Source organism: Polypterus senegalus, chromosome 2, assembly GCF_016835505.1.
Source record: "Polypterus senegalus isolate Bchr_013 chromosome 2, ASM1683550v1, whole genome shotgun sequence".
Classification (NCBI taxonomy): domain Eukaryota; kingdom Metazoa; phylum Chordata; class Cladistia; order Polypteriformes; family Polypteridae; genus Polypterus; species Polypterus senegalus.
Window position 1 is genome coordinate 22,500,056 of NC_053155.1, and position 14,554 is coordinate 22,514,609.

At 36.3% G+C, this 14,554-nt stretch overlaps 1 protein-coding gene across 3 annotated transcripts in view; it reads right to left on the bottom strand.

The window, feature by feature from the left end:
- LOC120522830 (serine/arginine repetitive matrix protein 2-like) overlaps positions 1-14,554 on the bottom strand; it is a 143,196-nt gene that overhangs the window by 84,207 nt on the left and 44,435 nt on the right. For 2 of the 3 annotated variants that reach the window (XR_005632523.1, XM_039743517.1), the window contains exon 4: positions 13,632-13,813. The exons of the other annotated variant lie outside the window; for it this stretch is intronic. Coding sequence is in view for 1 of the 2 variants with exons in the window: in XM_039743517.1 (XP_039599451.1) it covers positions 13,632-13,813 (182 nt within the window). In the remaining variant the exon portion in view is untranslated. The remainder of the gene's footprint in view (positions 1-13,631; positions 13,814-14,554) is intronic. 3 annotated transcript variants of the gene reach the window in all.

Consider the following 14,554-nt stretch of genomic DNA (forward strand, 5'->3'; position numbering starts at 1 on the left):
CATTTGGGGAGGTCCCAAGGGAGTTTACAAACCTCACATTTTCTTGAATGAGTGCCACATTAATAGGAATGTTTCTTGAACGAGCATCACTGAACCACATAAAAACTGCTTTTTCAATGTCTTCGAATGCAGCAGTTCACATACGTTTGCAATCCAAGATGTTTCTTCTTCTTTTGCTCCGTCTTTCAAGAAAGCTGACAGCATCAATGGCGAAATTCTGAATTCACTGGCAACGCCTTTTTACTTTTTGCCACAATCAGGACCTACAAAAATGTAAAGTTTTTTTTTTCTAATATGAACTGTTTTCGTGTCTGCCGTTTCTATAGGAGGGTGACAATGAGTTAAATTCCAATGGATGTTTTTCAAACGTTGACAAGCAACAAGCAAAAGGTATCACTTAAAACAGCAGGAAACAAAAAAGGCAAAGAAAAAAAACAGTATGAGGAAAGTTCCAAGTTCCTGTTTGGGGATCATTGTGCACAACTGAGCTGCGGCCACAGAACTAGCTGCTCAGTGGATGATTCATTCAGGCATTTCAAGGTCTTTTGGGCACTTTGTTGTAATGAAAGTATCTGCTGAATGTACTTCATAGTAACGAGATTTGTATAGACTCGCGTCTTATGGGGAAACTCTCAGAACCATAAAAATACTTAGTTGTAATGAAAATTTCATTGTAAAGATATTCATTGTAATGGAATTTTACCTGTATATATTTACATATACGTAATGTTAAGGTTTGTCTATTGTGCAAAAACTCAATCACTGAGTTGTGAAAACCTTCATCTTAATCCAAAATCAAGAGCTTATGATAGGATAAGCACAACACAACCCAAGAATTGGAGAGATAGGCATCCTTTGCCACAGAAATGGGCTTTTTGACCTTCTTTTGGCAAGCGATGACATGGCCACACGCTGTGGCTGACAGGGAAAAAGAAACAGTGGCAGGATGACACATATTGCACAGGCCAACTGTTTGTTTTCATTGCAAAACCAAGTCATTGACTGAGCTCAAAAGACAATCATACACACAGGGCAAGCAAAAGATGGTGACACAGTTGTCAGGATAACTTGGGATGCTGTGTTTCTTAAGCAGCACATTAAACATTTCTTGGAGGACCAGAGGTTTGAGTGTTAGTGTATTTTAATCACTGTTCAAATAAAATTATTGCAAAGCAGTATAATTCAGAACATAATGAAAAAATAAAATGTACAATTATAGCAGCATACAATTCAGCCTTGCCAAGTAGCAAAGTAAAACCCAATTCTTGTTCCAAAGTTAAAATATTACATACAGTATGCATTAAAACATTTATTTTGCAATCTGTTATGACTTAAGCAAACGTTATATAGCAAACTACTCTATCCAGTGATTTGGATGGAATTATCCTCCAATTTCAATAATTACTTAATTATGGCCAGATTTTATTTTAACTCTTGGTCTGAAAGTGTTAGCTTAGCAGTTTATCATCATGTGCAGGACTCACTGGGGGCGAATGCTTCTCTTGAACTGACATTTGCATGAGGAATTGACTTGATGGCTTAAGCTTTTCCCTTTATAAACATAAAAGTAGCTATTTCTTCACTTCATGATATGATACATAACTTCCATTGTATTAATACAATCTACTACAAACACACACTCAGGAGAAAGGTTTGCAATTCTCTGGTTTTTAAAATTCCTCTGGAATTTCTGTAGAGGAGATCAACTGAATGAGACAGTTCATCAAATCTGTAGGAGACCCCAAAGATAATTTACAGTAAGACTACATATTCATTCACATGCATAAGAAAAAAATTATTTTCTTTTGTCAAGATAATGTGTTTTCTCTCTATTTGTTACAGAATAGCTTAATGGAACACCTACAGACTATTTGATTTCATCCAAGTTACTATTTCCAACAGGCACTATAATCTAAATGCCAAAAAAGTAATAGGCAATTTAAATTTTTTATATATAAAGACCGACCCTTAGATTTATAACTTGGGAAGGAAAAAAAAAAGAGGAAAAATATTTAAATTGCCCAAACTATGTCGAATTTACAAGACAGGGTTCTATTAATGTTCAATCATGAATAAAATTACCTTTTTTTCTGAAGGATGAATTACTTTCAAAAAACTCACTTTCTGTGAAATGTGTCTAAACTATTTTATTTAAACTATGTAAACAAATACACCTTACAAATTTATGAAATATATAAACACTCTACACATGATAATTCAGAACATACGATATCGATCAAAATGACCAACTGCATGGAACGGTAAGTCATGCGGTTGGTAATGCATGTTGCACTGGTGATGCTACAAACCACAAGGCACGGTCTGGCATATTTCTCGTTTACATAGGTGATTGGGTTGGGGGTGGGGGTGGGGGGAAGAACACCTTCAGTTACCGTAGATCCCGTTATATAAGCTGAGACTTTTGTCCTAGATTTCTGGCCTGGAGTTTCAGATTCAAGTTTTCCAGCGCAATGCCGGTTTTGCCGATGAATACAGAAGTAAATAATGACGAAACCACAGAGCCATCTCTCAGATGAAGAAGTAACTTTGCATGATGGTACTTTAAATTAAATAAAGAATTTATTCAAAAAAGTGTTTTAGTTGTTGATTTTATTAATAAAATTTATAATAAATTATCGGAAGTTTAAAATGAAATTTTTGTTTTGATTTCGACCAACATCTTGCTACTTAAATGGATGCAGTCACGTGTATACGCTTGCGCGATTGTAAACAAACAACCAGGAGCGTTAGTAGCGTCAGAGCCCAGATACATGTGTTTGTGGATGTGATTTCCGTCATTGCAGTGATTTACATATATATATATATATATAATTCATTAAGACCATGCAAGCAAGACACATAATTGCTAAGGAAGGAAGAGAAGGTAAAAGAAAGCGAACGCAATCGAAATATCTCCTCCCTTCTTGCAGCCCAAAGATGTCAATTTAAATGGTGAGTACAGTATGAAATTGTTTCTAGAATAGAATGCCTTTTATTGTCACTATACGCATCTACAATGAGATTAAAATCAGCTCCTTCAGTGCAGAAAAAAGTTCTGTATAAGGCTTGTATGGTTGTTTTTTAGCTTTAGCATAACGCAGGATCTGCGGCCCCACTTCTGCTTTCTGTCATTCCTCCGTCTGTGTCGTCTCCTAGACCTGACAACAATCCACGGAGAGCCCGCTGGTGTCGCTATGTTGTCTGGGATGTTGTGCGTGTGATGAAAATCAATCGAAACAAATGTCTGGCTCTGGACACCGATGTCTATAAGGTTCTGAATGGTGTAGCGGATGTTCGCCGAACCAATCGTGCACAAACAAGGACAAACAAAAAAAAAATGTACAAAAACAACAAAAAAAAGTGTACTGAAAAGGAGAGCCCTGAGCTGCTGCGGCCATGCTTAGTTTCAACACAAAGGTTTCATTTTACCAAACTTCTCCGCAATTACTTCCTGGTTTCCATCAAAAATGCCGGCAGTCTCAAATTCTCGCCGATAAACATTATAAATATATTCGAAGAGACACTTTTAAGGAAATTTAGAAAATTTTGCTTGGAGAAGGGGGTCGTCTTAAATACCGGTCATAGGCAAATACATGTAATTTAGTAGGTAGAGAAGGGGTTCGGCTAATATACCGGGTCAGCCTGTATTCCGGGATCTACGGTAACTTGATTCTCAAGTAAGAGCAACAGCTGGTTTTTGATGCTGCAAGGAAAGGAAATGTTGGACATACACAAGCCTCACTTTATTTTGTAGTGTTAGTTGCCATGTGGCTGATTAAACAAAATAGTCCATTGGAAATCACTTTAATGAACAATTAATAAGTGTTCTAGCCTTCTTCTCCTTGAGGTTTTCTTTTGTTAACACCTGCCTTTAGCTCTTTTAGGGCGGATGCCAACTTTTGTCAACAGGAGGGGGATGAGGGCGCATGTCGACGAAAGTCAACATCCGGGGGTAGAGGGCAACAATCAGCTGTTAATGGCGACAAAACTCACTGTTACGTCACATGCATTCCCTCTCTGCTTGGAGGAATGTTAAACTCATTGACTCTGCATCTAATCCTTGCGTGTACATGAGTTATGAAATGTAAACAAAGGCAAGATGGCATCAACATCTCATGAGGGAGCGAAGCGAGTGAAGAAAAGCAGATGATGCTTTGCGCATTATCGCTGAGTCGGACTCGGATTGAACTAGACATTGATCCATGGGAGCCAAAGTGGCTTCAGGACTTCACAAGACAGCATGGCTTGCTGTTGGAGACGACAGATTACCAGCCGCTGGACTACTTTAGGCTGTTCTCTCCTGATGCTGCTTTTCAGCTACTGTCAGACGAGATAAACAGGTATGCAGAGCAATTTTTTGAATCGCGGGCTGCACTTGCACCACATTCTCGTTTTTCAAAGTGGAAACCCACAACAAAAGATAAGATGATGGGCTTTGTGGCATTACAAATAGAGAAGGGGGGATAGAAACTTGATGGCAGTGGCATGGCATGATGGCAGTGGCATGGCATGATGTCAAATGGGCGACTTGTCTCTCTACAGTACACACTAACAATATACTGTATGTGAGAAAGTGCAGCAACAGACTATTGAAAAGGAAGCACCAGTGCAACACATATTGTAAGCAGTGCAATGTGGCAATGCATGCAATTGGCTGCTTTGAGCAATATTACACTTTGCAGGACTTTGTTGTATAACATGTACAGTTGTGCTTAGAACTTTGTGAACCCTTCAGAATTTTCAATATTTCTATATAAAAATGACAAAAAACATCATCAATTTTTCACTCAAGTCCTAAAAGTAAAGAGAGAGAAACCTGTTAAACAAATGAGACAAAAATATTATACTTGGTCTTTTATTTATTGAGGAAAATGATTGAATATTACATATTTGTGAGTGGCACAAGTATGTGAACCTCTAAGATTAGGAGGTAGTTTGAAGGTGAAATTAGAGTCAGGTGTTTTCAATCAATGGGATGACAATCAGGTGTGAGAGGGCTCCCTGTGTTATTTAAAGAACAGGATCTATCAAAGTCTGCTCTTCACAACACGTTTGTGGAAGTGTACCATGGCATGAACAAAGAAGATTTCTGAGGACCTCACAAAAAGAGTTGTTGATGCTCATCAGGCTGGAAAAGGTTACAAAACCATCTCTAAAGAGTTTGGACTCCACCAATACACAGTCAGACAGATTGTGTGCAAATGGAGGAAATTCAAGACCATTGTTACCCTCCCCAGGAGTGGTCAACCAACAAAGATCACTCCAAGAGCAAAGCATGTAATAGTCGGCGAGGTCACAAAGGACCCCAAAGTAACTTCTAAGCAACTGAAGGCCTCTCTCACATTGGCTAATGTTCATGGTCATGAGTCCACCATCAGGAGAACAGTGAACAACAATGGTGTGCATGGGAGGGTTGCAAGGAGAAAGTCACTGCTCTCCAAAAAAACATTGCTGCTCGTCTGTTGTTTGCTAAAGATCACGTGGACAAACCAGAAGGATATTGGAAAAATGTTTTGTGGACGGATGAGACCAAAATAGAACTTTTTGGTTTAAATGAAAAGCGTTATGATTTGAGAAAGTAAAACACAGCATTCCAGCATAAGAACCTTATCCCATCTGTGAAACATGGTGGTGGTAGTATCATGGTTTGGGCCTGTTTTACTGCATCTGGGAAGGATGGCTTGCCTTCATTGATGGAACAATGAATTCTGAATTATATCAGAGAATTCTAAAGGAAAATGTCAGGACATCTGTCAACGAACTGAATCTCAAGAGAAGGTGGGTCATGAAGCAAGACAACGACCCTAAGAACACAAGTCGCTCTCCAAAGAATGTTTAAAGAAGAATAAAGTTAAATGTTTTGGAATGGCCAAGTCAAAGTTATGACCTTAATCCAATTGAAATGTTGTGGAAGGACCTGAAGCGAGCAGTTAATGTGAGGAAACCCACCAACATCCCAGAGTTGAAACTGTTCTGTACGGAGGAATGAGCTAAAATTCTTTCAAGCTGGTGTGCAGGAATAATCAAAAGTTACCGGAAATGTTTAGTTGTAGTTATTGCTGCAAAGGGGGATCACACCAGATACTGAAAGCAAAGGTTCACATAATTTTGCCACAAATATGTAATATTCGATAATTTTTCTTAATAAATAAATGACCAAGTATAATATTTTTGTCTCAGTTGTATAACTGGTTTCTCTTTATCTACTTTTAGGACTTGAGTGAAAATCTGATGATGTTTTAGTTCATATTTATCCAGAAATATAGAAAATTCTAAAGGGTTCACAAACTTTCAAGCACAACTATGATATGTATGTGAAATCATAGTATGTGAAATCAAATAGTATGCAGGCTCATACAACATGGTAGACAGTAACATTTGTGAAAAGTAAATATTTTTTGTTGATTTGATATGTTAAAACCATTGCTTTGTGCTCTTTTTTTAAAAAAAAATTTTGCCTAAAACAGAGTTAAAGAAAACGGAACAATTTTAAAAGTATAACTATTTGCACAAATTTCCTTCTTACTCTACTAAACATGTACAGCTGCACAATTAATTGCATATTAACCGTGATTATGATTACTACATGAAAGGTTCCATTTAATACTGTAGCTCTGACAATTATCAAGTCTACCCAGTTTCAAACTGCTCTGAAAAGCAAAGAAGTGTTATAATCAGTCACAGATACTCAACATTTACAAAACCTGAGGGTGATGGCGAATCAGAGGTACTTGCATAATATGATTAATTACAGGCGAATGAACCTGTCCTTAGGAGCCTGAAGATTAAGATCACCTTTTAAAAAGAGGGAAAATCTCTCTCTTGTGTTTGCGGCAATTTTTAGAAAAATTGAGAAACATTAGTAGTCTTGAAACTAGATTGATCACTTGACACTTAAATGTTTTACTACCAAAATGAAAATAATCATTCATAATATTAATAATTCTGCCCATACTGTGCAAATTTTTGTAGCACTGCAAGGAAAAATTTATGCAAAACATTCAACTACATGAAGCATTATGAAGATTGCATCAAATGTGAGAAAGCAATATCAGTAATGTTAGTTCCACTACAAAGATCATAACTAATTGTATCCCTATAAAGTATATTCATATCCATCAATTTAATGAAATCAAATTTAAATAAAAGTTCTTTTATTTATCAAAAGACAAGGTGCAGATTAAAACTTTGAACAACAAAAGTAAAAAAAAAAATGATTAACATTACATTAACAGCAGTGAGTTGTCTTTTTAGTTTATTCCAAATATCAAATAGAAATTTAAATGAACAAATAGTTCTTTATGCAATCACAATTACTTAGTGGTAAATAGAACAATGGAATTATTTCTGAGAATAGTTCATAATATGTGGAATACACACTGAAAAACAGATGTGTGAAGGCCTGAGAGTTGCACTAGTTTTCAAGGGAAGCAACAAATTCTCAAGATTACAGATAATGGGGTAAACAAAGTAAATGCCATTCCTAACAATGTTTGGACCAAATTCTAGAGTTTCATCCATAGACTGTGCTTGGCAACTGATTGACTGCCCAATGATGTTAATGCAAGTTTCAAACAATTTACAAGTACAGTAATCCCTCACTATATCATGCTTCGACTTTCGCGGCTTCACTATTGCGGATTTTATATTTAAGGATATCTAAATATATAACGCAGATTTTTCGCTGCTTCTGCAGACAATGAGTCTTTTTACTTCCGGTACATGCGTCCTCAGTTGGTTTGCCCAGTTGATTTTATACACGGGACGCTATTGGCGGATTGGTGAGAAGCTAACCAATCACAACATGCAGTTAAGTTCTTGTGTGTTGACTGGCTCAGCAACGGAGCACCGAATTCAATTCCGCGGCGTTAACTGGGAAGTCTCGTCTCGCTCATTCAGCATCAACGCGTTTCGCTGTGTAAAGAGTAAGTTTTGTGCTCTTTTGTTTTTATCTTTGTGTGTAGTCAAGCCCTTCGTTATGGATCCAAAACGATCTGCTCCTGTTACTGCTTCAGGGACCGTGCCCAAGCGCCAACGGAAGATGTTAACGATTGCCGAAAAGATAAAAGTTTTGATTAATGAATCTTACCTAATATCTAAGAGAATACAAAGGGTTTATGCTGTATAACTGTGCGGGAAATATTTATAAACAGTGTGGGAGAGTTTATGAGGGCTTAAAATATACAAAAATAACCATACAAGCATATGGTTTCTACTTCGCGGATTTTCAAATATCGAGGGAGGGTTCTGGAACGCAACCCCCGCGATCGAGAAGGGATTACTGTATTACCATTTCATATACAGGTAACACAATACATTATTGCCTGATAATGTACACAAATACTGGTATACTTGAAAAATATTTAGGCAGTCATTTTTTTATTGATTTCATGGTGCTGCATGTGTGCTATAACACACTCTATAAATAACTCTATGACAGCAGCATGAAACCATGTGTTGCCCTCTAAATTGTTTGAGAGCTTACTATATACTAGTGGAATATGTGGACCTTCAGTCCTCAAATAAAAGGGTATGGTATACCATTATAATGATAAAACTTGAATATGAAATTTAACACATAGGCACTATGTCCGGGGTAGTAAAAGAAGGAATAAATAGAGGTGGACCACTTGTGTTTTTTGTCTGAAATAAAAGGGAATGGAAGGAGCACTATTGAAAAAAAGACCATGAAAAATACAAAAATGCAAAAGAAGAATGTGATGAAACATTTAAAGATTTAGGTAATGTGTGTTGCAACAGCGTTGGTGCGATGTAAAGGGGAAGTACAGAGTATCACCAATAGTAGCATTCTGTAACATTATAAATATAATTTAAAGCAGATTCATTGAAAGTAAAGAATTAGCAAAAACCTAGAATGAATGCCAAATGTTGAATTACTATATACAGTGGGACTGAATAAATGTCTAACAACCAAAAAATGATATCAGTTCTTTAAGCCTGCTTAATTCTGAGCAATATCTGGGGGAGCTGGAACTTAAACCAGCAAAAATGGGGTGCAAGGCAGGAGCGATCCCTGGAGAGTGAGCCAGACCATTACAGGGTGAACACACATACACAACACGGGCAAATTTAGCATCACGTAGGACAAACGTGGACACTGGGAGAACATGCTGGGAGAACATGCTGAGAGGAAATGGGAAACAAACCTTTGGTCTCTTAACTGCAAGGCGGAAGTTGCCTACCACTGCACCATTATGTCACCACTCCTGAACATGCTACATACAGCAGCACATAAACTCCTGCAGCAAATCAATCCAAAAGTTAGTAATTACTTGTACTCACTGAAAAGGGCCATCTTCCACTGGTCTGTTTCTATCACATTCTAAAAAAAAACTATAGAAGAAATCAAGCCTATTCTGTTCTATCGTGGCTTAGGTCTATCATGTAATTTGTTGTTTGTTTTTGTTTTTTTTTCTTTATAAAATCTATATTTTGCTTACTTCAAAAAACAGTTACATGTGGCGGGGTGTGCGGTTATAAAGATTAAATATGTGTGCTGCTGGATCAATTGTGTGAACCTGACTGGTTGAGAAATGGCATAGTTAAGGGACTGTGTTTGGGAAGCAAAACTGACTCAGTTTCACTGGAATTGCTGGAACACAGTATAGGCAAGGAGATGAGCCTAAATGAACCCCTGATTCCACAGTGTATGGTTAGGCACAAGACCTGTGTGTATTAATGAAATCCTATACTTTGTAAGGATAGGCAATTTAAGTGTTTGGTCAAGCATTTCAACAGCTATGTATATGACAGTTATTAAAGCTGATGGCTTGAGGATGTGTGTGGAGTTTGCTTTTTTCATCCAGAACAATTTTAAGACATATGGACTGTGTCTTAGAGGCACATGTGGATGTAAAAGGTAAAAAACTGTTGATATATCTTGTGTGCTCTAAAGCATTTATTTTCATAGTTCATGTGGCATTTAAGGCTGATCATTTGTTTTGGTGTGGGCACAAGTGTCCTGTGTGTTATCGCTTATTGTCAATAAAACAGCTCCTGCTTTTTCTTGGGTAAACAGTGTGTATGATTTTGTTTTACAAGCAGAGTTTAAGGTTGCAGAGAAACCTGTCAGTGTTTGTCCCACCTGCATTTTGTGTGCCTCACCTGGCGCATATGCAATGTGCTTCACTTACACCGGGAGCTGTTTGTGGAAATGTTGCTATGACTTTCCTGTCGATGTCACTGGGGTTCGATCTGCACAAGGCTGTGCATTTCTTGTCAGAGGATATGTGCTTCCACATCTTTGCTGGTCATAAGAACTACTCCAACCCAACAAATGAAGACACCATGAGCCAGACATCCAAATCATGGATCACAATTCATGTGTCACACCATAATCTGTTGACTAAGACCAAGATCAAGCTTTAAAGACCACTGGTGCACACTTTGCTAAATAGACAGACAAGCCCTACAATTCCTTAAATATATAAATTAATATTCTAACATTTAATCCTTTTACATAACCATACAACATAACATAAGTTCTGTTGTCTTATATTAGTCAAAGGCAGATAAAAGTTTAAAAGACAAAATTTACTTTAACATACCAGAAACTAAAATATAACATTCCCATGTTTAACAACCTTAGCACTAGACCTGAATGTCACTCTGGCTGTAAAAACAGTGTTAAAAGCATTAGTCCCAAGTGTCACTTGGGCAATGATATAGATGTGTCTTGTGCAGGACCTGAGGATTACTCAGGCTGTAAAAATGGCAACAGTGCTATTGGCCGAGCATTACTCAGACAATGAGAAGTATATCTTGCGTAAGAGTCTGACCAGAGTGTTACCTGAGAACGGTATAGACGTGTATTCTCCTAGCTTCATAACGGCATCTTTGGTGAAACTGAAAGCGATTGAGAATCTGAAAGTGACACTTATGTCAATCACACGTGTGGTTCATAATCATTATTATTAGTAGTATCATTAAACTTTCAACACTTCTAACTTTGTACTTTTAGTGATTTGCACCTTTTATGGTAGAAAGATGAGATTTAATAAAAAATGCAGTTTTTCAAGCTTTTTACTTTTTTTTTTTTGAGAAAAAATGTAACGCTAAAGAAGGTACCAATCCTTACATTTGACATTTTTTTAAATTGTGCGTGAAGGTTAAGGCTGGTTTTTCAGAATAATTTTTTTTCCAAGTTTTCCTTTGAATTTAATCAGTTAAAAGGCAATGAATGACCTAAAATGGTGAAAAGGTAACCAGCAAACTGCCAGAGATTAAAACTTAAAATTTGGAAACCAAAAACTGAAAAAAACTAAATTTCAGAATATTAAAAATGGGCCTTCTTCGTGGAATAACTTAATAGGTGACAACCTACAGATATTCTGCAGCAAGTAAAAGTAAGCAATTTGTACAGGTGTCCCAAATTCTGTTGTTACTAAAAACACTGTCTGTCTTAAAGCAGAGTTGGAAGAGACTACTACTTGGACAATATTACACTAGCATTGAACAAACAATGGCAAATAAAAAAATAAGTCAAGGAGTCATTAAGTATACAGAATTTTAGTCAAATTTTTGATACATCCAAGTAGCCACCTTTTGCTGATAGAACTACTAAGCTGGTTTAACCCTTTTGAATCAGAATGCCACTCACTGTGCAAGTCACCAACTCTACCTCCAGCAAAAGACCATCATGCTCTCCTCCATGTTTTGACAGTTGGTGTCACACACTGGGGTACCATCATTTCACCAACTCGACGACATACAAACAAGATGCATGATGAACCAAAGATTTCAAATTTTGATTCATCGGTCTACAAGACTTCACCTTCAGTCTGCAGTAGTCCACAGCTGCTACTTCAAGACCCTATTTTGCCCTTTATAGAATGGCTTGCTTACTGCCACTCAAACTGTCGAACCTGCAGCACAAACTCTTCTCTTCAGAGTAAAAAGTACGTTGTCATGATAGCATGGTTTAGTTTTGGTTTGGAACAATACCCCCATAGAAAAATACTTCTTAATGGAACCATTTTAGAGTGATGCATTTTTTGCTACCCCTTTAACAACCAGCCTGCCCTAATATTATTGAGATGCCATGCAGCCAGGATTTTAAGTTGTCTGAGCTTTACTATACATGCAAAATATTATTAGCATTGACTCAGCGGTTTTCAAACAATGCTCAATTTTGAACAATGCTGTTGAACTTTTTGAAACTCCATGTAGCCTGTGTTTTAAGTTGGACGAATGGCAACCTTGAGAAAAGTTTTGTAAAAGCTAGTTCAGCAACTTTTGCATGAATGGCAAATGGATGGACAGACAGACAAGACACAAGCAGAGGATTGAAATGAGGTCCTAATTGCGCAACAAAATTAAATGAAGCTGAAAAATCCAAGACAGACAGTGGGTATAAAGAACGATTACACTTTTGGACAGTAACAGGAATCACCACTTTTTTTTTTTTTTTAAATTATGAGAACTATTTTTGGTTATACCCCCATCTAAATTCTGCATCTTTAAAGGCTTTAGTCCAACGGAATTCCTGCAGCCCCACTTCTCATTAACAATAAGCCACCTGTAGAGCTGCATTGTTTAGTTAAATGACTAAACAATTATGCAAATTAACAAAGAATTGAAGTGTTTGTGAAAAGAGAAAGCAAACTACAACAATAAAAATGCAATGCTCACTTAAGAAATCCAAAATAAAGCAAATTCCTAAAATCTAAAACATTTCATTTCAATTACCATAAAGTAGCACAGTTCTGACCTAAATACATTTTTCATATAAGTAATATGCTTTACTTATGTATGACGAAGACATTACTAATACTTATGGGAAAAATATTTTGTGTTAACCCATGGATAACAAGGATCACATATAAAAAAATGCTAAACAAAAATTACCAATACTACCAATATTACAACAAATTTAAAAGTTCATATTTGACTGCAGCAGCCTAATTGTTTTTTTTTTTTTTAATAGCATATTGTATTCCTGTTCTAAACGTTTCATGTAATTATCAGAAAACATTCCAATTACGGCATAATGCATTTGCATACCTCAAATAAAATCCTTTAATTTTTCAGTACTATAAATCTGCTCTGCCACGTCCTAACTTTGTTAGTTTCGATGTTTTTTTGGGGTTTTTTTTAAAACATTATTCTGAAGTCTAAGGTAAATGCTTCCAACCAATGATTTTTTTTTATTTCTTTATGGTGCTTTAAAAGAATATTTGCAGACCTAAAAACAGCAAAAACCCCAAGTCAAGAACTACTTAATGGGTGACTACTGATCATCGGTCTACAAGAAACATCCATATTTGTGCTTTTTATCTTAAGTACATTAAGCAATATACCACGGTCTTCAACTTGCACCATCCAGAATAGTCAAATAGCCAAATATATACAAGATTACACGTACGAAATTGAGATATTATCAGCATATAAGACTACCACTTTTGAAAATAATGGTAATCATCAGCCTCATCATTATCACAGAAGAGTTCCAGGTAATGACTTTCGGCTTTTACTTTACAAATTCACATGTGGAGTTTTGCCTTTATAAATGGGATGTTTAAGTGAAATAATAAAAATTCAATAAGCGCATAATTAAATTGACATCTATATTCTCAATGAAGCTGCAAATTCAATCGCATCACTTCACTTGCCTGGCTTTGCGTTCTTTTGTGCCTCTACAGTTCCAGGTGGGACATGCTCCATTTTTGGTGTCATCGGCTCTGCCTGTGCTGCCTGCAGGGCAGGCGTGTCTTCAGTGGCAACAGCGTCACTTCCAATTTTTTGTTTCACAACAGAAACAGCCTCTGCATTTGGCTGGCCATCATTCTTTACGCTTTAGCAAATCAGAACAGAATTAGTAAGTTTATGCAACTCAATTTATCACTCCAAAAAAAAAAAAAAATCACTCCTTTAATGAATAAGTGTAACAGGAGTAATACAAAAATGTTTACGCATTAACCAATTCTTACGTGGTTTAGTGAAATTTATTTCCTTGTAACCAACAATGACTTACAACTACACTTGCCAAAAACTAAAGTTATATTACCACAAATAAATTACGGCTCTCTAAAATAACAGGTTCACAGTTTTTCAAAGCTATACAAAAAGTATACACACACGCACAGACTGATACAGTGAGACATGCCAAATTAACTACACAGGTAGGAAGCCTGGTTTGCAAGATTTTATTTTTGCAAAATTAGACTTTGTAATTTTTGTAATTTCCTAAATATACTATCATTCACAAATACGTATTTCTTCTCATGTAAAATTACACAAGTTGTACATTCAGAACATTTACACTTTAAATCGCTATATTACTTTGAGATATGTATTGGCTTGGCTGTTGTAACATTAAACATCTATTCAGGGTAAAACGGAATTATAAATGGGAATAAAATTAATTGGGCTACAGCCATTTTTAAAATAGTGAACATATAAGCTGGAAAACAATTAATATTGTTTTAACACATTCTGTAGCTTGAAATTTTGGATACTTAAAGAAGAAACCTTTATAAATAAATTGTGAAGTTATCACAGATGGAAATAAACTGATAGTGACTCTTCCAAAGTA